We start from the raw sequence: 25,663 nt of genomic DNA, 5'->3' as shown, positions 1-25,663 counted from the left end.
ATTCTATAGCTTCTGAACTTACAGTGCATGTACAATTACCTCCCGAAATATCTTGGAAAATGCAACTCCGTAAGGTCAAGGCAATAAAGCAAAAGGGAGGGTTTCCGTTTCCGCTAGTGCTAAAGTTGACCGAGCTAGTAATTTTCCAAACACTCGTTAGCGAATCGCAGTATGAATAAATATGTGCAAGTTCTTTTGCTGGCTTTGTTTGCTGTAGCGATACAACATGTTGCAAATTTGGCGTAAGTTCAATTGCCTAATAAGTTTTAAAATCAAATCAACAATATGTAGTTAGTGTCCTTGTAGAATACGAAGGATTTATTATTAATGTGAAATTTTAGCTGTAACTCGATTATTGCCCCCGTAGCTTTGTTTTTATTATGCTTGTTATATGGTGTACTACCTGTATTAGTGTTGTTGCATGTCAGTAGTGTTGTTGACGATATTACGGATCTACATATAAGTGGCTAGCCAGCCTTACTAGATTTCTAATTGTTTAACCCAATTTGTTGACATAATATCACAAGGCATCTCGTAGCAACCTGGTTCTCTATGCGAATCAAGTAGTACGTTTCTTGTACTTTTATGTTGAATTTAAAGCCACGTGACGATCATGTGATAAGGTACTAATAATAATATAACATCCTCCCTTTTGAGTATTTAATGAGTATGATAGCAATGATATACAGCCCCCATGTGGGGGCTGTATATCATTGATGATAGTAAAATGAGTAATTAGTGAGAGTAGTCTTTGCGAGAATAATTTTGAGTGTAGTGTAGGACTAGTTGAAATAACCCTAGCCGGGTATTACAGAACGGCAATCTTAAACAGGTTACTGGCTAGGTGAGTATTACATGCTTTTTGTAGCTACAGACTAATATTATAAGTACATATAGGTATACAAGGGCCTGAAACTGAAGGGCCAAGTCACTGAAACGTGACGGAAGGGTTCTTCTATTTTCTTGGGTACTCCTCCTTACAGAAGGCCTGGGTGTAAATGGTCGTAAATGGGTGTAATATTCCAATGGTCGTCATTTATAGCTGAATTTATGTGTATTCTGTTTCTCTGGACATGGTTCAGACCATTATCAACAATGGATACTCTTGATGTAATGTGCGCTTCTACCACACGAGCTGGCACTCATGCTTCTTCCTTTTTACTTTTTAGTCTTGATCATCACACCCTCTCCATCACCGTAAGGTCTGAAAGATTTAGCCGATTTGTCAAGGTGATTTTTGTTCTCTATGTCTCACCACTAGAGCATCATAAGCATTCATAGCTCTATGATTTAGATCAGTGGTTCCCAAATGGTGAAGAATTCCCCCAAGAGGGGAAATTTTCATTTTCAGGGGAATTCTGGCAGCCGTATTTACAAATTTTTGCTAATACATTGTATTTGCAAAGCTGTGCATAATAGTTACATGCTGCATATTGTTGTTTGTTGTTAATAAACTGGGTGTTTATTACATTGTGTACTATTTTGTGATTCATAGTTGCATCATACTTTCTATAACTTTGAGGATTTTCCATTTCCTTGTCACCAATAAGATTCTGACCAGACCTTTATAAAGATAGCACTACATACTAAATGCTGTGACACTTAATATTTGGCGCTGTGGTATGCAGAAATTTTAAAATATGAAGAAGTGCAGATTGAAAGCAAAACGAAGCCTGATAGAATAGAGGGAAATAGAGTTTTCGTAGTCTGAAAGGGGGAAACCAACGAACCTAATTGGAAACTCCTGACTTAGATGATTAAGGGTGCAAGGTAGTGGGTCTTGAATGTTTCGATTAAACAGCATTTCAGCTGGGCTAATGGGCTAGAAGGTAGGCCAGCCAGAGGCATGTGCAAGCAGGGCCACATACAGTCCATTGTTGGACCCAGCAGCTTTACGTAGAAAGTTCTTGATAGTTTGCCCAAACCGTTTAGCTGGACTGTTGGATTTAGGGCAGTTGGGCTTGACGTAGCTATCATGAAATGCCAGTCAGATGAAAACTTGGCCATAAAAACACTGTTAAAGGGCATGTTGTCAGCAATTATTTCTAGTGGTACACCATGAACAGCAAATACTTATTTCAGGGCCTCAACCACATCCTCGCTTTGTTTTCGTTTCACTAGACACACTTTTGCGTAGTGGGAGTGGAAATCTACGACAACAGGTTAAGTTTTGCTCTGAAAGTCCATCAGATCCATACCGACTTTGCTCCATGGCAGCTGGGGCACTTCATTAGAAATTAATGGTTCTCACTGTTGTTGGTTGGCATATTTCTGACATGTTGCACAATTGGATATCATTTGCCTAATATCCGCGGCCATGCTAGGCCAAAACATGTACTGATGAGCTCGTTATGTGCACTTGGTCACACCTAAATTCCCTCTGTGTAGAATCTGGAGGTATTCCTTGCAAAGCTTACTAGGTACCAATAGCTGTTCTATCTTGTAAATTAAGTCGTCCTGGATGCAGATTTCGTCACGAACGTTCCAAAATGGGTGGATTTTTGAGATGCATTGCCTTTGGAGTTTCAAGGCTAACCATTTAGGATGATGGCTTTTAATTGAGTCAGGGTTTGATCGTTTTGGTAAGCAGCACGTAGGGCAATCTCTTTGCCTTCGCTAATCTGTATCGTATGGACTATTATAACATCCTTCTCTAAATTTCCATCTTTGTTGCCAATTTTGGCACTAGATAAGGTGTTGGCCAGGTAAAAAATTTTTTTAGGAACAAAAGAGATGTGGTGCACATGATACTTAAGCAGCCGCAAAAGTAACTTCTGCAGGCGAGGTGGTGCTTTGTGCAGGTCTTTTTTCACAATATTTATTAGAGGGTTTTGATCAATTTGAACATCGACTGATTGACCATACACATAGCTGTAAAATTTCTTAAACCCATATACAATAGCTAGCAACTCCTTATCAGTTTAAGGCCAGTTTTGCTCTGTCTCTGTTAGAGCACAGGAAGCATAGGCTACGGGGTGACCGTCTTGCATAAGAACTCCTCCCAAACTTGCTTTTGAAGAATCAACTTGCAACGTTGTCTTTTTCTTTACGTCAAAGGACTGGAGGAGAGGCTCACTAGTGCGAGCTCATTTTATTTTACCTACGACTTTATCTTGTTCCAGGCCCCAAGTCTATTCTGAACCATCAGCTTTTAAAAGTACCCTGAACGGTTCAGTGAGTTCAGATATGATGAAAATAAACCCATTAATCTTTGAACTCCTTTGGTATCGGTTAGATTGGGTATTTCAAATATGGCTTTTACTTTCTCAGAGTCTGGGTGTCATTCAGATGCAGATACTATGTGGCCTAAGTACTTCACCTCAATTGGTCCAGCTGCATCTTATCCTGGTTGAACTTCACATTGTATTTCCTAGTAATAGCCCTCTCTAGTAATTGCGTAAGATCGTTGTCGTGCTCCTGTTGATTTCTTCCACACACTATCAAATCATCAAAGTATATTCTCATTTTGAGGTCACCAAATATCTCATCAACTCTCTTTTCAAAGACTTAAGCTGATGAGTTCATGCCAAAAGGCAATCTTTTAAAACATCGCCTACCAAAGGGAAAGTTGAACGTGGTAAGTAATTGACTCTTTCTGTCTAATCCAATAGAACATGCCAATAAGCAATCAACAATCAATAATTCATATGAATAATCATAAATAGGTTCACACCTGCAAGTTTATGAGCTATGTCATCAAGGGTGGGTATGCAATGGTGTTTTCAAAGCACAGCTTTGTTAAGCTCTCCGGTGTCCAGGCATATCCTTATACTGCCATCTGTTTTCTCCATTACAACCATACTGCTAACCCATTCATTAGGCTCACCAACTTTGACTAGGGTGTCTAAAGCCTCCAGTTTCTATAGCTCTGTTTTGACTCTGTATGTCATGGCTAACGGGATTCTGTGAGCTCTGTTAATAACGGGTTTCACCTTGGGATCAACCTTGATTAATGTTCCCGATCGAGGCACCCAATACCTGTAAAACAGTCTTGATACTCAGAAATTTATGTTTTCAGTCTTGACGCATTCAACTCTACGCACGATGTCTAGCTTCTTACAAGATTTGAGTTCATTCAAGTTCATTCAAGTTCAAAACATGTTAGATGTTCTGCTTTATCCGTCTTTAACACATGAGCTGAACTTTTATAATTGATGATAGGTTGTTCGCTAAATGAAATGAGTGACTAATCAAAGGTAGTGACTAATCCATTTGCCGCACCAATAGAAAAATTCTTGCTTCGTCTGCCTCACTAGTTTGAAGCTGATTTTAGTGAAAACAGTACCTCTAACCATTTTTAAATGCCCGCTAGAGTCTCCCTTGAGAGCAATTTCCAACAATCGACCCTCTTTGAGTCTTTCAGCTCTTTCGTTTTGGGTCTGTACTTAGCAAGGTGCCCACGCACTTCTTTGGCCTCAAGTATTGACTTCTGAATTACTATATCACCAATACAGTGATCTGTAGCATGACGAACACGTCTGTCCAGCGAAAGAACCTTCTCAAGAATTGGTGCCTTAATCCTGGAAGCACATGACAGGCCAAAACCCAGCCATGTCAGCGCATAGTGTGTGCCCTTATATTTCACAACCTGATGCTTTCACAAGTCCGCGGACACTTGTATTTGCAGATATGCAGGCTTCAAGTCTACGACCTCAAGCTCTGCAGCTGACGCCACTTCCTTACTTTGTTGCTGCTTAATCCCAGTTTTAGAGTGAGATACTAGGTTTGCGAACAGATGAGGCATATTTATAAATGGAGCAAATGCTACGCAGATTTACTGTCTAGGGAACAAAGTCATTTTCATCCAATTATGTGCAACTGAAACATTAGCAGGTTGATAATGGAAGGCTACCATAATGCTCCCAACTGGAATTGTTTGTTACTATAATTAAATAGTCAAATATGCATTGTTTTTTTAGCCTACTTACAACAAAGATTTTAACAACTCTGAATAACGAAAACTAGTAAAAAATAAGGCAGTGGAGAATTATCCGTTAAACAGGCAGACATTAATGTGCGGATGATTATGAAGTGAATTATTCTTGTTCCACGTGTCGGATTAACTGTTGTTTTTATTATGAAAGCATAGATGTATTGACAACAAGAATTAAACATTCACTACGCTAGCATGTGTTGATAATCATAAACTATTTTAATGTATAGAATGTCTGATGCCTGTCTGTTCACACTTACAACTGTATTATTTTTCTTTAATCTGAACATAGTAGCAAATATGAGAATATCCAAAGAACAGCAGACTGAATTTTCACTGTGGAGTTCCTGTCAGGGAACTCATACAAAAAGATCTGTAGATTTGAGTTTTTCTTAGGGATACATACAGAAAAAGTTTTAGATTTGAGTTCCTCTAAGAAACGCATGGGGAAAAGTATGTAGATTGGAGTTCCTCTCAGAGATACATAAAAAAGGGGTTGTAAATTCAAGTTTTTCTCAGGGATGCATACAAAAGGAGCTGTAGATTTGAGTTTTTCTCAGCCACGTCTACGAAAAGGGTTGCAGATTTGAATTCCTCTCAGAGATGCATTCGGAAGGGATTGTAGATTTGAGCTCTTTTCAAGGATGCTTACAAAAAGTGTATCTTGGAGTTTCTGTCAGGGACGCATACGAAAGGGGTTGTAGATCTGAGTTCCTCTCAGGGATGCACACAAAAGGGATTGCATATATCAGGGGTTAGAGTTACAGTTGGGGCTAACATTTCAGTAGAGATTTAGTTTGTGTATGGCCTTAGTTTTCCTCCATCTCTGAAGCTCTGTATATGATTCAATATTCTCCTATTGCAGGTATATTTACTTGAGTTTTGGTAATACTATAGTACGGCATTACCCTGGCAAGTGTGAACAGGTGAAAGGCATAAGTAAGTTATTATTACAGTAATTGTACATCTTACCTAAAGTAATGATGTTGTAGATTGGTTCCCTGCTTGCCTGCAAACTTTTGACTTTTGTGCACAATTTTTTTACAGCTACACAAATGGTATGTGGACAAACGTATTTCATTTTCAATTGTTTGCATATTTTTCAAATTCATGGGAGATAAATTGTAAAATTCTGGAGTATTATTGTTGTGTCCTAACCAATTTTATTTATAATTTTATTTCTTTCATTTCTATGTCTGCGACCAGAGGCTTAACCTACTATAATAAAGATAGACTTAAATAAAAATATTGTATTTTCTAATTGTTACTAAGCTGAAAATATATTTTATTGAAAGTTTGTGATTTTGAGCAAAAAAAATGGGAAAATTTTGATTAGCAAAAAATGAATATATTTCATTTTATGTTAAAAACTATTTTTGCATTGTAATATATATTGAGTATAATGAAATACGTTTTTCTCCACAAATACAAAAATGAATCAAGCTATTGCATAATTTTAATACAAAATTTTAGTGCAAATAGAAAAAGTGAAGAACAGCCATGAGCAAGTAGTTAGGATAGTATATTCTCAGCTTTTAATAGATGCCAAACACTACATTTCATTTATGTGCACTGGAGGTTTTGTTCAAATGGCAAATAAGTTTCTTTGAATTTGCAACCTCTCCTATGCATTTGTACACATGTACTCTCTCCTATGCATTTGTACATATGTACCCTCTGCTATGCATTTGTACACCTGTAACCTCTCCTATGAATTTGTACACCTGTAAACTCTCCTGTGTATTTGTACACCTGTAACCTCTCCTATGAATGTGTACACCTGTACCTTCTTCTATGCATTTGTACATCTGTAACCTCTCCTATGAATTTGTACACCTGTAAACTCTCCTGTGTATTTGTACACCTGTAACCTCTCCTATGAATTTGTACACCTGTAAACTCTCCTATGCATTTGTATACTAGAAGGTGACATTTCTGAAAGTGGATAGCGTAACTCAACCTACAATTGTTGGCGTAGAATGACTATAAAATCTTCAACCTTCTAGATTAACCGATGCAGGATTAACATTGTAGCCACTCATGGAGCAGAAGACATCACCCTTCTTCCTACTGGCCAAGCAATTATAACATCTGTAAGTTATATTATCATTCAAAGTGATAATCTACATATTGGTACACGGTACTCTTAACTCAATATTAATGCATATCTTGTGATTATCCATGTTGATTAGTCACAAAATATTTATTGTCTTACCATTCTGCAATTTTTTGTAACTCAGTACACAACTTTTAACTACATATTCAAAATTTTTGGTGTTTGAATTAGACAAAAGTCTGGTAGCTTCAAGACTGAAATACGTGTCCAAAACAGGTAACACTATGCTGCTATGATTAGAGTTGCTTTGACATATCCAACGAGTCAGAAAGGTAGAGTAAACAACTTCCTTCTATTTTCTTTTGATTCTTTATCATTCCATTGAATAATCAGCATCATTTGTATATATCATTATATGTATATATTATATACTTAGTGGTCAGCATTATTTATATATATCATTATATTTTATATGTATATATAAAACTATGTATATATGTATATACAAATATATATATACATATATATACATGTATATATAAATATGTATATATAATATGCTGAACACTAAGTATATGATATATATATATTATACACTTAGTGTTCAGCATTATTTATATATATCATTATATATGATTATATGTATATATTAAACTAAAAATGTTTCCAACTAGTTTATCTATACATTAAAGTGAAAGTACCTCCAACTGGTTTACCTATACATTAAAGTGAAAGTACCTCCAACTAGTTTACCTATACATTAAAGTGAAAGTACCTCCAACTAGTTTGCCTATACATTAAAGTGAAAGTACCTCCAACTAGTTTATTTATACATTAAAGTGAAAGTACCTCCAACTGGTTTACCTATACATTAAAGTGAAAGTACCTCCAACTAGTTTACTGAGTGGTGCAAGTGGTAGACTGTTGGTCTAGCAAGTGGAAGGTCACGGGTTCGAGACCATTGCAATACAACATTTTATGCAGCACTTCAATGCGCCGTTTTCAAGATTACAAGACCAGAGTTTTAAAATAATTATAGCAGATACACTTTTGTTGACATATTTTACATTGCTGCAGGGGCTGACAGGGTTTGCTGAGGAATTTGACTACAGTACCAACACAGCCAATGGCCAGCTGTATGTAGTGAATACAACTGGAGACACGAGCATCGCTCACAAGCTGACGCTGCTAGATTGGCCTGTAGGTGAACACTTTGAGCCTCACGGGATCGATCATTGGCTGCACGAAAACAGTGAGATTACTTTGAATACCTTTTCAGAAGTCTAGATGGGTGCTGCGAAATAACATTAAAGTTGTCAACAATGTTGTTTGACTAGCAAACAGAAATAAATACGACAGAAATAAAATGATCGTTTATTGCCACAAGATAGTACATACATACTAATGCATGTATCACTATAACAATACACAAGAAAGTACATACTAATGCATGTATCACTATAACAATACACAAGGTATACAAGTAGGTATAGAGGTGCAGTAGGTACAGAGATACAGTAGGTATAGAGATACAGTAGGTACAGAGATACAGTAGGTACAGTGATACAGTAGGTACAGTGATACAGTATGTACAGGGATACAGTAGGTAAAGAGCTGCAGTAGGTACAGGGATACAGTAGGTATAGAGATACAGTAGGTACAGAGATACAGTAGGTACAGTGATACAGTAGGTACAGTGATACAGTAGGTACAGGGATACAGTAGGTAAAGAGCTGCAGTAGTTACAGGGATACAATAGGTACAGTGATACAGTAAGTACAGTGATACAGTAGGTACAATGATACAGTAGGTAAAATGATACAGTAGGTAAAATGATACAGTAGGTACAGTGATACAGTAGGTACAGTAGACAGCTTCATGATTACACTTCTTTAAAAAATATTTGTGGTTTTGAAGTTTTTGGTGGAAAGAAATTACTGGGAGTTGATATGTTTTTATATTAGTTTAAACCTTTAAAATAAGTGTATACGGAACAGAAGCAAACTACAAATACCATAAGATATTGGTTATATAAGCGTGTTCTGACTAACCCATAGTTTATGGGTTTAATGTTAACCGATTGTGTTTGACCATATTTAGAGCCAGCAGATTGACTCACAAAAGTTCTTTGTACTAAGAATTGATTTGTTGTTGTCAACTCGATACAAGCAACCCTATTGCAGTAGTCTTTGGTTCTTACTAAACTCATTTGACTGGAGCATAACTATCAAAGGTATCCTGTTTTTATTTTTCCATTTTTAGAAGCTAAACAGAATGGGGAAAAATATGTTTGACAAGCGTGAAATCTGTTAGATATTCTACATCACTCGGACATTCTACTATTAACAACATTTTTTAAAAGCTCTGCAGAAAAAATATAGCTTTGGAGTTATGCTTCCACAACTAAGAGGCATTCTTTGTGCTTGTCATATGCCTAGTCAAGATTGTGAATTACTAATCATTCTTACATATTTATAGACTCCATATCAGTATTTGTGGTGCTGCATATGCCAGAACGCGTGGCGAGGTTTCTCTACGATGGAGAGGGGATGCTGACTCTAACAAAGATCTATGAGAACTCCAAGTTTATGAAAAAGTATGTTTTATGTTGTTTTACATTTTCTTATTTCACGTATTTATCGTCATAAGTACACACCTATTGTATGTGTGTTTGCATTAGGAAAGTATTGTAAAGGATTTTAGGGCTTTAGCCATATCAAGATAACACCAACTTTCGTCAATATCAACAACGTATTAAATGCGTTGTTGAAATTGCTGAAATACGTTGTTGAAATTGTTGAAATATGTTGTTGAAATACATATTAAATACGTAATAAATACGAGAATAAATTTTATTCTCGGAATAAAGTACATAACATTTGATACTTTATATGTAATCGCATAGATACATATACATGTATCTCTCTTCTAAAAATGCAGCAAGACTCGGTCAACGCTTCATAATCTGCTGAGGTTTATCGCTTTTTTCTGCGTACTTTCCAAGTTGAACAGTTTAATCTAACTGCAACTTATAGCTGAAGGAGAACCTGCCATGAATTCATTTCTAATAAGGCAGTGATCCAAGTGCTTTTACGTGTATATTAATCGTACCATTTACCATCCTTGATTCATTGAAAGTTCTATGAACATTCATTTCTAGCTGATTTAAAATTTGTTACAAAAAATTTTTTTAAATATTTAAAATAAATTTTTTTAAATGTTTAACATGAAGTTTTTGAAATATGTAACATAAAATTTTTTTGAATATTCCAACGACCAAACACGAGTGAAGCGATTGTTTATGGGAGATTTATGATAAATGCATATGTGCACACAACTCTCGAAAAATTATCCGTTAACGGCTGTGACCAAACCCTTGTACCGAAATCCCATCAACAAATTTAACAATTTTTGTGTAGAGTCGTTTAAGTATAATAATGATACAAAACACATATAAACCTATTTAAATATGTTACCAAGTCTTTGAAAAGTTTCCGTAATATCCTAAAACTAACCGATCTCATCGGATTATACATAAATATACAGATTAATTTGGCCTAAAATCGAAATAAAAACTCGAGAAGCCTTTTTTAGTCAAAATTAAGACCAGCCAATGAAACGCCAATAAGGCCGTGCGACAGATAGTATAATCATTAAGTCGTCCAAATTTCACGAGAATTACGTGCACATTTCACCAGTCTTTGGCATTGTTCAATTGCCGAAGGTTTCTGTAATTAATTTAAAAGTACTAAAAAGGGATCGTTTCTTTTTTGCCGATTTTATTATTCAAATTAATTATTTTATTTTACTAGAAATTCCACTGTCATACAGCCCACGACCAAAGTGATATTGGAAAAAAGAAAGGGTACTGATGGTTGAGAAATGCAATATTAGCAGTCATATAGGATAACTGCAATGGTAGCTGTAATGCACTGGGTGTTATTATATACAACAAATAGCAATAATGAAAGGAAAAGATTATATGTTTATATCTCTCCTCCTGCAAAAAAAGAAATGCAATATTGGCCAATATTATAAGTAAAATGCACTGATATTATTAGAATAACCAATATTATTTATATAGCAATAATAAAAAACCAATGCACAATTTTGTTTACATTTAAAAACCGCATAGCTAACAATATCACGAAGTTGTGATATTTATATAGATTTTTAGAAAATCTGTACTACGTAGTCATTGTCCTGTAGTCATCTAAACTTATAATTAATTATTGCAATAATCTCATTAGAACCGTTAGAAAAAATATCATCGTCATGCCTTTACTTACACTGCGTTAGATTTTTAGAAAGTTTGCACTTCGTAGTCATTGTTCTGTAGTCATCCAAACTTATAAATAATTATTGTAATAATCTCATAAGAAACGTTAAAAAATATCATCGTCATTTGCTTTACTTATACTGCGTTGGACATCAGTTAGAATGGGAAAGTATTCAAATGTGTCGGCAAATGAAAATTAAAAAATTGAAATCGGCAAAAATGAAACGATTTCTGTACTCCTATGTTAATTGCCAAAACCGTCGGCAATTCGACAATGCTATAGACTGGTGAAAAGTGCACGTTATTTTTTCGTGAAATGCGCAAGATTTCATCGTTCTATTATCTGTCCCTCGGCGTTTTAATTTTCGGTCTTAACTTTTATTAAACCAAGCTTTTCAAGTATTTTGTGGCGATTTTCGTTGAAATTAATCTGTCATTTGTGTATAATCCGATCAGATGGGTAAGTTTTAAAATAATACCGACGGTTTACAAAGATTTGGTAACATATTTAATTAGGTTTAAATGTGTTTTGTATCGTTATTATACTTTAACGACTTTACATAACGATGCTTAAATTTGTTGATGAAATTTCTTGACGAGGGTTCGTCTCATTGTTGATGAATAATTTTCGTAAGTTGTGTGCACATGCATTTATCATAAAAACTCCCACACTTCACTCCGCTCGTTTGGTCGTGGGATAAAAAAATTATTATACTAGAAATTCCACTGTCATACAGCCCACAACCAAAGAGATGGCCAGAGATATTGGCAAAAGAATAAAGGGTACTGATGGTTGAGAAATGCAATATTAGCAATCAAGTGGCTCTGCAGTGCAATAGGATAACTGCAATGGTAGCTGTAATGTACTGGGTGTGGGTGTTATTATATACAACAATAAGCAATAATGAATGGAAAAGATGTTTATATTTTCCCCCTGCAATACGAGAAATGCAATATTGGTCAATATTAGAAGTAAAATGCACTGATATTCTTAGAATAATCAATTTTATTAATATAGTATTAATAGAAAACCAATACACAATTTTGTTTACATTTCAAAACGTCATAGGTAGCAATATCGAGAAGTTGTGGTATTTATATAGGTTTTTAGAAAATTTATTTAAAAAGTGTTTGGTCATGACAAACAACAACAATGAAAGGAAAATATTACACGTTTATATCTCTTCCTTGCAATAGGAGAAATGCAATGTTGGCCAATATTATAAGTAAAATGCACTGATATTAAAATAACCAATATTGTTAATATAGTAATACAGCAATAATAGAAAACCTATGAGCGTTCACGCGTCTCGAAGATTTTTGCAAACTGCAGCAAAATAAAAGCTGTTATAAAAATGTTATAAAGCTGTAGGCCTAATTTACTGTAATGTATGTAATTCAACAACAATAAAGAAATATGTTTATTATAACTCTGAAATGCAAAATTAGAAGTAAAATGGCAAGCTACTGTGTACTATACACAGTTTGAAAGTTGGTTGCGTTGAATGTAGAATGGTTTTGATAAGCGATCTTTGACAGAAAGCGAGTAGGAGCATTCACGCGTATAAAAATGTAGCAAAATAGAAAATGTTCTCGTCATGAAGGGGCGTTGTAGTTCGGCCCTAGCTTGCATATAAGTTGTAAAGAATTTCGGCTAACGTTTCAAATAATGAAACCTTCGGTGATTGGACAAAAAACACAGGCTGATAAACTGTGTACCACAATTTCGTACCTGTAAATCGGTCTACGCCTCAAACGGTTTACGTTTATTACAGAAACATTCGAATAAATTCGAATACAAGTAAAAAATGCCATAGACTGATGAAATGAGCACGGTTTTCTCGTGAAATGCGCACTGCTAAATAGTTCTACAATTGGTCGCACGGCTTTATTGGCGTTTCAATTTTCGGTCTTAACTTTTATTAAACCGAGCTTTTCAAGCTTTTTGTGGCAATTTTCGTTCAAATTAATCTGTCTATTTGTGTATAATCCGATCAGATGGGTAAGTTTTAAAATATTATCGAAGGTTTACAAAGACTTGGTAACATATTTAAATAGGTTTAAATGTGTTTTGTATCGTTATTATACTTTAACGACTTTACATTCCGATGCTTAAATTTTTTGATGAAATTTCTTGACAAGGGTTCGTCTCATTGTTGATAAATAATTTTCGTAAGTTGTGTGCACATGCATTTATCATAAAAACTCCCACACTTCCGCTCCGCTCGTGTGGTCGTGGGAATACTTAATTATAATAATAATCATTAGAATTTACAATATCGAAGTATATAATGATTGCATTGTCCAATTGCCGAAGGTTTTTGTAATTAACGTAGACCGTTTGAGGCGTAGACCGATTTACAGGTACGAAAATGTGGTACACAGTTTATCAGCCTATGTTTTTTGTCCAATTACCGAAGGTTTCATTAAATTATCTAGAACATTAGCCAGATTTCTTTACATCATATCTACAAGCTAGGGCCGAACTACAATGCCTCTTTGTCACAAGAATATTTCTTTATTTTACTCCAATTTGCAGAAAACTTCCAGACGTGTTAATGCTAATGCTTGCTTTCTGTTACATATCGCTGTCAAAACCATTTTACATTCAACACAACCAACTTTCCAACACAACTTCCAAACTGTGTATATTACACGGCAGCTTGCCATTTTACTTTTAATATTGCATTTCGGAGATATAATAAACATATTTCATTGTTGTTGTTGTTAGTTAAATTACGTACAGTAGGTTAGGCCTGCAGCTTGAATTAGCATTTATTTTATTGTTGTAAAACATAGGTTTGAGATAGCAGTAGATTAGGTCTGATTTTTATACAACCTTTTGTTTTGCATAAATGACCTTTTGAATTTCATTTCAAAACAACTTGACAACTACCATGGACATACAACCTTCCAGAACACCACGTCGTCGCAGTGGCCGTCCATGTGTTTCCCAATTATAAGGGAGGAGGAGAAATAAAAGGTCCGCACAGCAACCATCAACATCAAATGCTAATGTTCAACAACACGCTACTCAAAATAATAACAACTCATCTGATTCAGAGAATTCTTTAGTAGATGTTATAGGCGAAGCCTACAAAATCTGACTAAAGAGTTCTACTTTTGTAGAATTCTGACCTGTTGTAACTACTTTTTCAACAACCAGCAGTACCCTTTCTTTTTCCTATTATCACTTTGGTCGTTGGCTGTATGACAGGGGAATTTCTAGAATTTTTTTTTAAATATTTTAAAAGAAATTTTAAAATACTTTTTAATCTAGCAAAGTTGGTTCATCCTAGTAAAGCTCTTTAAAAGCTAAAAATTATACAAATTTTATTTCAAAGTCAGCACTTTACTGTTGGCAGCATTACAGGTTTTTTCTCAGTATCTTATAGCTAGTAATTTTGTCATCGCTTCTCTCCTTCCGCGCACTGAATAGAGACGCAGCCCATTTTCATACAGCTCTGAGTTTAGCTCTTCCTGCTGTCGAGAGCCAGATCGTTTTTATCATACCTGGCTGGCCAATTTTTAGTCGGCCTTGTCTTCAGCTTGGCTTGGCACCCAACCTGTCTCCTCCACAGTATTACTTTTTGCTTTAGCATTGGTTCTCCATATTAGTATTGTATTATGTTTTCATTTTAAAAATACTGTTTTATCGACATTTGACAGCCTCAACTCGGTGTTCTGCACAGGAGAAGACAGTTTCTACCTTTCTAACCTCATGCATGCGAGATTCAGAGACAAGTTTATGGCCTTCATAGAGTTTATTCTCTACATGCCTATTTCTAATGTTGTCTATGTCGAGGGAGATAACTACCAAAGTGCTGTTGATGGTTTGCATCTACCCAATGGATTGACAGGTGACAACAGGTAAGGGCATTTGTTGCTACGGATCATTGTAAACTAGTCAAGGTCATGCAACAAAAGAGATTTGTCCATTCATGGCAGGTCATGGCAGGTTACGTCAACAAATTTGGAACAGCTTGTCTAAATTCATAAGTAGAAATATTGACGTATCGTATTATTATTGCACGAGTTTTCATAGTTGCAGTCCTTATTTACTTTATTGAATAGTTGATTGAATATGACTGTTTCTTCTATAGATATACTAGGATTAATAATATTTTTATGATGGTACACATCCAGAGATTATTTTTGTAATCGGAATTTCCATGCATGTACTTGAAGGCTGACTTGCAACAAAATTTACATTCAAGTTATTTGATATCAAAAGATTCACTATGTCTTACTCTGCTGTGTTGTAGGTTCAAAATATGTGGAAATGTGATTAAAAGCTCTTGAAAGCTCAAAAACGAACAGTTAATCGCAGCCATCGTGAAACCGCTGTAGGTTGGAATCCCTCGCAAAACGGCTCAAATGGGACATAGTTGAACACAATGTGCTTCTGTTTACACTTTCATGCGACCTCATACGTCAAAATATTTTCGCAAATGTACTTCAGGCATTCAATAAAGCCATGTTTATTGTCCTTATGCATCTATTTCATCATCATTGTAATGCTGTCACTTTGAGCACTAATATCTCAAAACCTAGCCCAACAATTAGTTTAATTTTTTTAACCTTAGCTCGAAGAGGTGCATATAATCCTCTGATAACCATGAGGAGCCTGTTGGTCACCTGCAATAGTCGAAAAATGCTGCAGAAATTGTTTGTGCCATTTGGCAGGAAGTATGGGTAATATGATCAGATTAGACTAGATGAATAGACAAGCTGAAGCAAAACTGTTAAGTAGCGAGCATCTATATTTGATCATAAACTAGAACCCAGTGTTTGTCATAAACTAGTGCTACGAGGCGTTTGATATCGAGCTTTTTATTAGTCTTTCATTTCACGTGATAACATCACATGTCAAAACAATAACCACGGTGAGTTGAGTACACCATCAAAATAAAGGGATTCCAGCCTACGACCGGTTTCTTTAATTGTTCGTTTTTGAGCTTTTAAGAGCTTGTAATCTAATCACCTTTCCACATATTTCGTACCTACAACACAGCAGAGGAAGACATGGTAAACCTTTTAATACCAAATAACTGTAATATAAATTTTGTTGCAAGTCAACCTTTAAACATAAAATTTCAAGAATTCTAAAGATAATTGCATTTAAATATAATTGTTAATACCGCTACAGACCAGACAATATAGTAAACAATGCTCAACTGCTGAACAGCAAATATTAAGTCTAAGAATTACAAATCAATACTATTTTTGTGCTTCCTGTTATTAAAGCATCCATATATTTTTTAACACGCACACACATGCTTATACAGGCATACACACACATATACACATACATATATACACTGTATATACACATACATATACGCATACACACATATGCATGCACATACACACAATATACTCAAATATATACACACACTAGCTGGGCTATCCGGCATTGCCAGGGTATTAAAAATCAGCTTGTAAACAATGATAGGTAATGAGAGTTACCTGCCACTTGCTATTAGCCTGGTATAATGTCAATGGATAATTTGAGCTACCGCTTCTTATAACGTTACATCGTGACGGAAAGCGGTAGCGTACTTGTTCCCATATAGTGCCTAATGAATACATCACGCTGGTGTGACTGAATTGGTAAGGTGTCAGACTGGCAAGAACAAATCTTCTGCAATATGGATTTTTTATTTTAAGATTTTAATAGCTATAGTTGGAACTACATACATACCCACATACATACAAACTTTGAGAAATATATATAGATATATCTATATATATTTGAGAAATATATATATAAAATACATATACATAAAGTGGATGTTGCACAGTTCGTTACAGAGTGCTCAATGATAAATCAGAGCTAATAAAATGTTTAACTTATAGAGTGAAGTTCCACTTATATATATTTTAAAATACATATATATATGTATTTTATATATATATAAAAAATATATATTTCTCTATATGTCTATATATATTTGAGTGTCGTTTGTTTGTGTGTCGTTCCAGCTATAGCTATTACTAGAAATTCTCCTGTCATACAGCCCATGACCAAAGTGGTATTGGAAAAAAGAAAGGGTACTGATAGTTGAGAAATGCAATATTAGCAGTCAAATGGTACTGCAGTGCAATAGGATAACTGCAATGGTAGCTGTAATGTACTGGGTGTTATTATGTACAACAAACAGCAATAATGAAAGGAAAAGATTATATGTTTATATCTCTCCCCGCAATAGAAGAAATGCAATATTAGAAGTATAAAACACTGATATTATTAGAATAACCAATATTATTAATATAGTAATACAGTAGTAATAGAAAACCAATGCGCAATTTTGTTTACATTTCAAAATGTCATAGCTAACAATATCAAGAAGCTGTGATATTTATAAAGATTTTTAGAAAATCTATTTAACAAAAATATTTAGAAAAAATAATAACAGTAACATATAGCCCAACATCAGTCACTATATACTTCGATCTTGTAAATTCGAACGCTTATTCTTATAATTAAATCTTATAAAATCGAATAATTATTCTTAAAATTAAATATTGTAATAATCTCATCAGAATTGTTAGAAAAAATATCATCGTCATTTCCTTCACTTTCATTGCTTTGGACATCAGTTAGAATACCAAAGTACTCATAAGTGTCCAAAATGTCAGTTTCTTTGAAATCGGCAAAAAAGAAACGATTTCTTTTCAGTACTTCAACGTTAATTACAGAAACCTTCGGCAATTAGACAATGCTATAGACCGGTGAAATGTGCACATTATTTTTTCGTGAAACGCGCACAACTTAATTGTCCTATTCTCTGTTGCTCGGCGTTTCGTTTGCCAGTCTTAATTTTGATAAAAATAAGGTTTGTAAAGTTTTAATAACGATTTTAGGCCGAATTAATCTGTCCATTTATGTATAATTCGATCAGATGGGTAAGGTGTAGGAAGTTTTCTACAAATAATAAAGACTTAGCAAAATATTTAAATAGGTTTATATGTGTTTTGTATCGTTATTATACTTAAACGACTCCATTGAAAAATGGTTAAATTTGTCGATGAGATTTCGGTACAAGGGTTTGCGACGGCCGTTGATGAATAATTTTCGTGAGGTGTGCACATATGCAGTTATCATAAATCTCCCAAACAATCGCTTCGCTCGTGTTTGGTCGGGGGAAAATCTTGGAATAAAGAATCTGTATAACAGAAAATTTGATCTCAGATCCTCCGGTTCACCAGTCCGATGCCTTACCACTTCAGCAACACAAGCTTGATGCTATGAGGCGATGTATGTCGTTTCGCTATAAGGGAGCAAATACGCCACCGCTTTCGGTCATGATGCAAAGTGATGATGTAACGTCATGAGAAGCGATAGCTCACAATAGTAAGCTTACTCAAATTATTCATTGGCATTGTGCTAGGCTAATAGTAAGTGGCAGGGAACTCTCATTACCTCTCATTGTTTATAAGCTGATTTTTAATACCCGGGCAACGCTGGATAGTACAGCTAGTACATATATATATATATATATATTATATATATATTATATATATATATGCTTAAAGTCAGCACTTTACTGTTGAAAGCATAGAGGTTTTCTCTCAGTATCTTAAAGGTAGTAATTCTGTTTTATAGTGGCCACCGTAACCACCAGCTTGTCAAGAAATTTTTTATTTTACTATTTCGTATTTACTTTGGTTTAATAAATAATTAACTATAATTATGCTGAATAGCAATATCTGAATACAGTATAATTGTGAAACCTTCTGTACAGCATCTCTATCGTTAGTCACCATCTTTGCATTCAGTCGCAAGTTTGAGTGTATGCACCTCATTTTTTATTGTTGTAATATATATTCATGTACCTTAGTATATACTTTCCTATTTACGATTGTAGTTAAATACATACATTAGTATGAACTTTATTGTATACTGTTGTAGTGACATATACATTAGCATGTATCTTTTGTGTATAGTTGTATCGTTATATACATTAATATTTACTTTGCTGTGTGCAATGGTAGTGATATATACACTAGTATGCACTTTCTTGTGTTTATTTGTAGTGATATAAACATGAATATGCAGTGGTATATAGATAACTATCTATTTACAGGTATGTGTATGTGGCTACTAAAGGTGCTGTGAAAGTATTCTCAAGGAGATTTGACAACACTCTCAAGTTATACAAGGTGACATCTGCAGGCTACCTCATCAATTGCTTAAAGGTTGACTTGCAACAAAATTCACATTACAGTTATTTGGCATCAAAAGATTCACCATGTCTTACTCCGCTGTGTTGTAGGTGCCAAATATGTGGAAATTTAATTACAAGCTCTTAAAAGCTCAAAATCTAACAGTTAATCGCGGCCATCACGAAACCGCCGTAGATTGGAATCTCTTTTTCAAAACGGCTCAAATGGGACGTAGTTGAACACAATGTGCTTCTGTTTACACTTTCATGCAACCTCATTCGTCGAAATATTTTCACAAATATACTTCACGCATTCATTAAAACCATGTCTATTGTTCTTACGTGTCTGTTTTATCGTCATTGTAATGCTGTCACTTTCAGCACTGATATCTTATAACCTAACGTGAAAATCCGTTTAATATTTTAATCTCAGCTCAAAGGAGTACATATCATGGTCTGATAAACATGACGAGCCTGTTGATCACCTGTGATAATCGAAAAATGCTGCAGAAATTATTCGCGAAGTATGGGTCACATGATCAGATTATGACTAGACGATTAGATCAAGCCAAAACAAAACTGTAAAGTAGCGAGCATCTATATTTGATACGGGGTCTTCGGTAAAACCCGAAGTGTTTGTCATAAATTAGTGCTACGAGAAGTTTTATATTGAGCCTTTTATTGGCCTTTCAATTCACGTGAGAACGTCACGTGACAAAACAATAACCAAATGTAATGACTACGTCAGAGAAATAAACTGATTCCAATCTAAGGCGGCTTTTCGTTTTGGAGCTTTTAAGAGCTTGTAATCACATTTCCACATATTTTTCACCTACAACACAGCAGAGTAAGACATGGTGAATCTTTTGATACCAAATAACTGTAATGGGAATTTTGTTGCAAGTCAACCTTAAACATTGCCTTAACTTACTAAATTTTCCAAATGATTGAAAATTTGAGCTCAGAACTTAACCGTAGCCTTAGGTCTTATATACCTTGGATGGATATAGTGAGATGATATATTGCATCGGTGATGACGATTGTTAGTCTCTTTTAAATTTTTGTTCAATTTACATATAGCTATGGACATTCACCAGTTTGCTTTCTGCCAGATGTCGGTTAGCCAATTTGAGCTAGTTAACACTTTGAAGTCCGGGCCAGAGATAATTTGAGGAGTTGTTTTCCTACCTGATCCTACATGTACATCTGAGTAAACTCGACTGTGTAGTTTCACTTTGTCTTTTTTACTTCCATTTTAGGTAGTAGTACCAAATGTGTGTCGCTTTGTGTGTAGTAGGTCTCTAGTATAATGCTGAAGTGTTAAGTCAATTGGATGATTGGTTCTTGAGATATTGCCGAAATACCAAGGACACTTCTAATTGACCGAGAAATAAAAAATGACTTTTGACAGAACATTAATTTCCAATGACACACATAGAAATTCTTAGTAATTGAATTTAAGAAATAGACAAAGTTAGTTATTTGCTCTCATATAATTATCTATATTGGCAAGCTAGTAATTCGATTTCTGTAGTCTAGTGGGTAGGGCATCAGAATGGCAAATGGCAGGGTCCGAGATTGAATCTTCTTTGGTACGGAATCTTTATTTCAAGATTCTAAGATCTATAGCCGGAATGCATCCCAACTTATCCACGGACATACTTTGAAAAATATATATAAAAATAAAAGAATCAAATCATTTCTTGTCTCTAGACAAATTGTTAATGCTCAAACTGACCGAATGTCTTTTACAAGCTTGCATAAGTTTGTAAAATACATTCAGTCTTTCCGAATGTTTGGACATTCCGCTAAAGAGAGGAAAGTTTCCTCTCTTTAGCGACAAGATCTTCACACTAAAACTATTTGTTTTTCTATTCATAACAATATACACTCTATCAGACTCTGTGTATTGCATCTATTATGTTTCTTCAGCTACCTCTAAAACATCACTTCATTAAAACAGTGTAAAAAAAATTTATTCACTTAATTTGATTTCTATTTTAAGGAGTTATATAAGCTTTCAGCTTCAAAGTGATATTCAGTTCAAAGGAGTTGTGCTATCTTAACTACTTTCAGAGTCGACAAAAAGTTGTTAGTACGGTATAGTGTATAGGATAAGGGCTCCTGCTTTTATGTACAAGGTCTGGCTCTAAAGTATTAAGCTTTTCCTTTTTGTATCTGCCTAAGACTAAATCTTCCTATTTGACCTACCTCAAGAGCATCGCTAATATGAGCAGCAGGCAATGTATAAAAGTGTAAACAGCTCATCATCAGAAAAAGATCGACACCAATCGTGGCTAGATCTGCAACTTGATGACGCCGAATAGTAAATTTAGTCATTGGGCTCTTTGCCCATCTTTAAGTGTCAATTGTTTTTGCTGTTATTTTAGTTTATTCCTTTGAATATCGGCAGCATCGACAACATAAAACTAGATTCTGCTGGAAATCTTTGGTTAGGCTGTCAGAACATCCTTGGGGAGACGATTGAGTATATGAAAGACCCTTCTAATCGCAAGTGCCACTCTACGGTAAGTTGCTCCCCTTGTTTTCTGGTATTTTATCTTGTGTCATTTTGTAGAACTTCGCCATGTACGCCGCTTAGTGGTAGATGAATTTATACATATAGACTATAGACACTTGACAACCGTTGTCGTCCAATGTCACTTTTGGCTTTGTCCACTGACATTCCAATTTAGTTGGTTTTTTGAATAACTTGACACTTGGCTGACATTGGGCTGTCATCTGTCACACAAAAGCATACGAAACGCTGTGTGACCAATTTCTCGAAAATCGAGTATGATTTCTACATAGCTTTTGGCAAACGAAGGCTGTGCCTGGTTTTTAAAAAGCAATGTCACTCAAACATTAGCTTAGTGATCTTGCCTAGACATATCTGAGCCCAGTGTCAAGGACACCTCAATGACTGGAGACAGGCTCAGTTGCAGAGAGCAATTTAAGGTTAGATGCGATTTCTGTCACCACCGCTGGCTTTTTTTAGCAATTCAACCCCAACCTGTGGTTTGCAGGTCAGATGTTTAGACCATTACATCACTAATTTGTCAAACATGCAGATGATATTTTTTAGCTATTATGAAACCTATGGGTATTATTATGTTCTTATCACAGGTATCTACAATTTTACTCAGAAAAAGCATCCATAATTTGACTGAAACATGAAATGGTCTACCGATTTGTTTAACTCAGGCTTGGCAGAGTTCTGGGCTTATCTCTTATTAGACTGAGCTTTTCAAGCATTATATTTAAGTTTAATGTTTTTTGTGCTATTTTTAAGTTGGAAAAGGGTGCTCCAATGGTTACGAATTTAAACTGCAATCACTTCAACGAATATTTTAGATATCTATATCTGATACAACGTCTTCGGTAAAACCCGAAGTATTTGTCATAAACTAGTGCTACGATAAGTTTTATATTGAGCTTTTTATTGGCTTTTCAATTCATGTGAGAACATCACGTGACAAGACAATAACCAAACTGTCATGACTACGTCAGAGAAATAAAGAGATTCCAATCTACGGCGGCTTTTCGTTTTTGAGATTTTAATAGCTTGTAATCACATTTCCACATATTTGGCACCTACAACACCACAGAGTTAGACGTGGTGAATCTATTGATACCAAATAACTGTACTGTGAATTTTGTTGGAAGTCAACCTTTAAGAGCTCTTAGTTCTCCAGCCATTCTAGCCAGGTGCTATTATTGAGTTATTATCTTCTCATCTAGATGTCATAAGACCCTGAGCTAAATAAGTAAGGGTTATCCTACCATGGGGGATAATCCAGATTCTATTGTGACTGTTTAGTGACTGTGACTACTGTGTTTAGTAACAGTAACTGTGTTTAGTGTGACTGTGATTAGTAACATCAGTAATATTTGAAAAACTCATAGGATTGTGGTAAACTATTCAGCATTAATTGCAGGTGATTCGAGTGAAGGACCCTTTGGGAGCCGCAGAGCTGGAATCAGTTTTTGCTGATGACACGAGTCTTATTCAGGCAGCGACTGTTGGAATATATAGCGAAGGGAAGCTTTTGATTGGGTCGATAAATGACAAGTTGATAACGTGCGATGTCAATTATTTATCTGAACCATAATTATCGGCCACACCTATCTATCTGGGTCACAGCCACCTGCTTACTAGTGTCATCAAATCTTGCATTTGTGTGCGTTGCGTCCCCTAAAATCATTTGTTGCCCGATCATGTTTAAGAACACTTATAACAATCGATACTTTCCAAAGGTTCGCATACTCATGATCATTTTTGACCCTCTACTATGAGGCTGTTGATTTATTTTTGGGATCACTTTTTTCAGATGTTCTCTAATGCATGTTCCTCGAGAGGCTAGAGCTTCACAATAAGATGTTTTAATTGTTTGGTGGTGGTGAAGATGATTTGAAAATTGCCCTCATTTAAAGAAATGCTGCCAATCGTATAAACAATATACAGTAATCGTGTAATGACGATTTATCCCGCATCTGATGATTTTCAAAGTGGGCGATACTGGAACTCAAACACACTGGGCTTTTAGTCTTATAGTAAGTTCATTCCATAGCCTTTCACGCACAAGGAAATTCATAAAATAAATCTTTCTAATTACCACGAACAGAAAAACAATATCTTTACAAGTTAAATTGTGCAAAATAATATTGCTAAATAATTTACAAGTTTTTTGGCATAATAATATCGAATCGTGCGGTGATTTTCGGAAATTGTGAAGCTCTACTAGGGACTCTGTGATCTCACTTTTACAGTCGATACAGCGATTGACTCTCTTTGCAATTATTTATTAATCCATTTCCTGTTTGTCACAGAACGCATGCACTCTACTTTGTTTTTCACTTTTACTGTATTTAGACACCACAGTTGTTTTAAAGTTTTGTTTGGAAGAATCCATTATTAATAAATGAATTTATTGTGTTTTAGTCCAGTATTTCCCAAAAAATAGCAATAATTAAAAGAATACATGTGTGTACGTGATTAATATGTTATACGTTATGTAATTATTTAAATCAAGAAATAGACAGTGATGAAGGCTGGAGACCCATTTTTATCAAATACCATTTGATGTCTGCCTCACTAGTAGCCCTTTTTCTGTATCCTATCTTTTTTCTATTTTAATATTATAAACCTCATGTTTGATCTTAAGCTAACAAAGATGAAAAACAGTTTCTCTAAATGTGGTGAGTTAGCTATAACCCAGGATGGCAAAGATAACCTCCTTCCATAGACATTTCATAGTTGGTCTGGTTAATGATCTTGTCTTTCTGTTCAGATCCTCTAAACAACAGATCTGCTGGTCTTAGCAAGTTTAGTTGCGCTTGTGCTTAAAATTTAGAGAAAAAAAAAACAGAAGTTCACTACATCTAAATCGACAGATTCCTAAGTTGCACTTAAATGCGCACCAAAATTAGTAGTTTGCTGTATATCTTTGAATTTGTGACGTGGCTTTATACATGTATTTGTTAAGATTCATCCATTTGTAACAATAATACTGTAACAATAAGAACGATCAAAACCGTTCGCTTTGAACAGGCTGTTGGTTTTACACGGAGCTGATAGGATGCTAATGCGAGTGATAATATTTAGTTTTATTTTTCTCACCAAAATATACAATATAAACTTAGAGAGTTTGGTCAGCTCCAAAGAAATGCTTTTCAATGGTGTCGACAGCGCTGTTGACAAACGTTCACAAAGCAAAGTTTGTACACAATGAAATAGGAACAAATTCGCTCCAGGACAGGTGGCATCAGTAAGAGTGATTGGCCCAATATTGGGTGGCCTGACAAGTTGGACTGCACTGGAGTTGTTTACACCTGTTCATTAGTTTTAGTAATTATTAGTGAGCAACTGTTGATCATTATAGTGGAAAATTTTTGTTGGCCATTAGGTGACTAATATATGCAACAGGTCATATCATTTTTAATACAAATGAGGTCTGATCACAAAATTGTTTTTAGCCCTATGTAATAGAAAAATTTCCCATTTTTTGAAAACTGTTTTCGAAATTGAAATCGAAGAAGTTTAACCTGAGATACAGCTTTTTATCAAAGGCGGTGTCACATAGTCAACACAACAAACTGAGAAATTTGTCTTCAAAGATGATTATAAACAGTGTTATTTGTTTACAGTGTTACATGTCATGAATGTTGGAAAAGACTTGCATTCACAAAGGTCTTAGCCACATGGACAATTTTCACTTTTGGAGCCC

At 35.0% G+C, this 25,663-nt stretch overlaps 1 protein-coding gene across 2 annotated transcripts; it reads left to right on the top strand.

Annotated features, from left to right (window-relative positions):
* The first annotated feature begins 118 nt into the window (after positions 1–118).
* On the top strand, positions 119–24,594 carry LOC137399822 (serum paraoxonase/arylesterase 2-like). 2 transcript variants are annotated; one of them, XM_068086056.1, is made up of 9 exons: positions 119–242; positions 5,799–5,872; positions 6,968–7,026; positions 8,067–8,241; positions 9,468–9,585; positions 14,938–15,138; positions 19,359–19,434; positions 21,827–21,964; positions 23,375–24,594. In XM_068086056.1, exons 1-9 carry the CDS (start codon positions 172–174, stop codon positions 23,546–23,548), a joined length of 1,086 nt encoding a protein of 361 aa, XP_067942157.1. In that variant the 5' UTR covers positions 119–171; the 3' UTR covers positions 23,549–24,594. The 2 variants fall into 2 exon arrangements, with proteins under 2 accessions (XP_067942157.1, XP_067942158.1); XM_068086057.1 differs by lacking the exon at positions 21,827–21,964.
* The last annotated feature ends 1,069 nt before the right edge of the window (positions 24,595–25,663 follow it).

This window comes from Watersipora subatra, chromosome 7 (assembly GCF_963576615.1).
Source record: "Watersipora subatra chromosome 7, tzWatSuba1.1, whole genome shotgun sequence".
Lineage (NCBI taxonomy): Eukaryota > Metazoa > Bryozoa > Gymnolaemata > Cheilostomatida > Watersiporidae > Watersipora > Watersipora subatra.
This window is presented reverse-complemented; position numbering and strand designations above follow the sequence as displayed.

Bases quoted from the DNA above. Each gene is read 5' to 3' on its own strand.
- LOC137399822 (XM_068086056.1), top strand. From the start codon at position 172: ATGAATAAATATGTGCAAGTTCTTTTGCTGGCTTTGTTTGCTGTAGCG. The intron at 15,139-19,358 runs GTAAGGGCATTT...ATCTATTTACAG, and splicing joins GGATTGACAGGTGACAACAG to GTATGTGTATGTGGCTACTA. The intron at 21,965-23,374 runs GTAAGTTGCTCC...CATTAATTGCAG, and splicing joins ATCGCAAGTGCCACTCTACG to GTGATTCGAGTGAAGGACCC.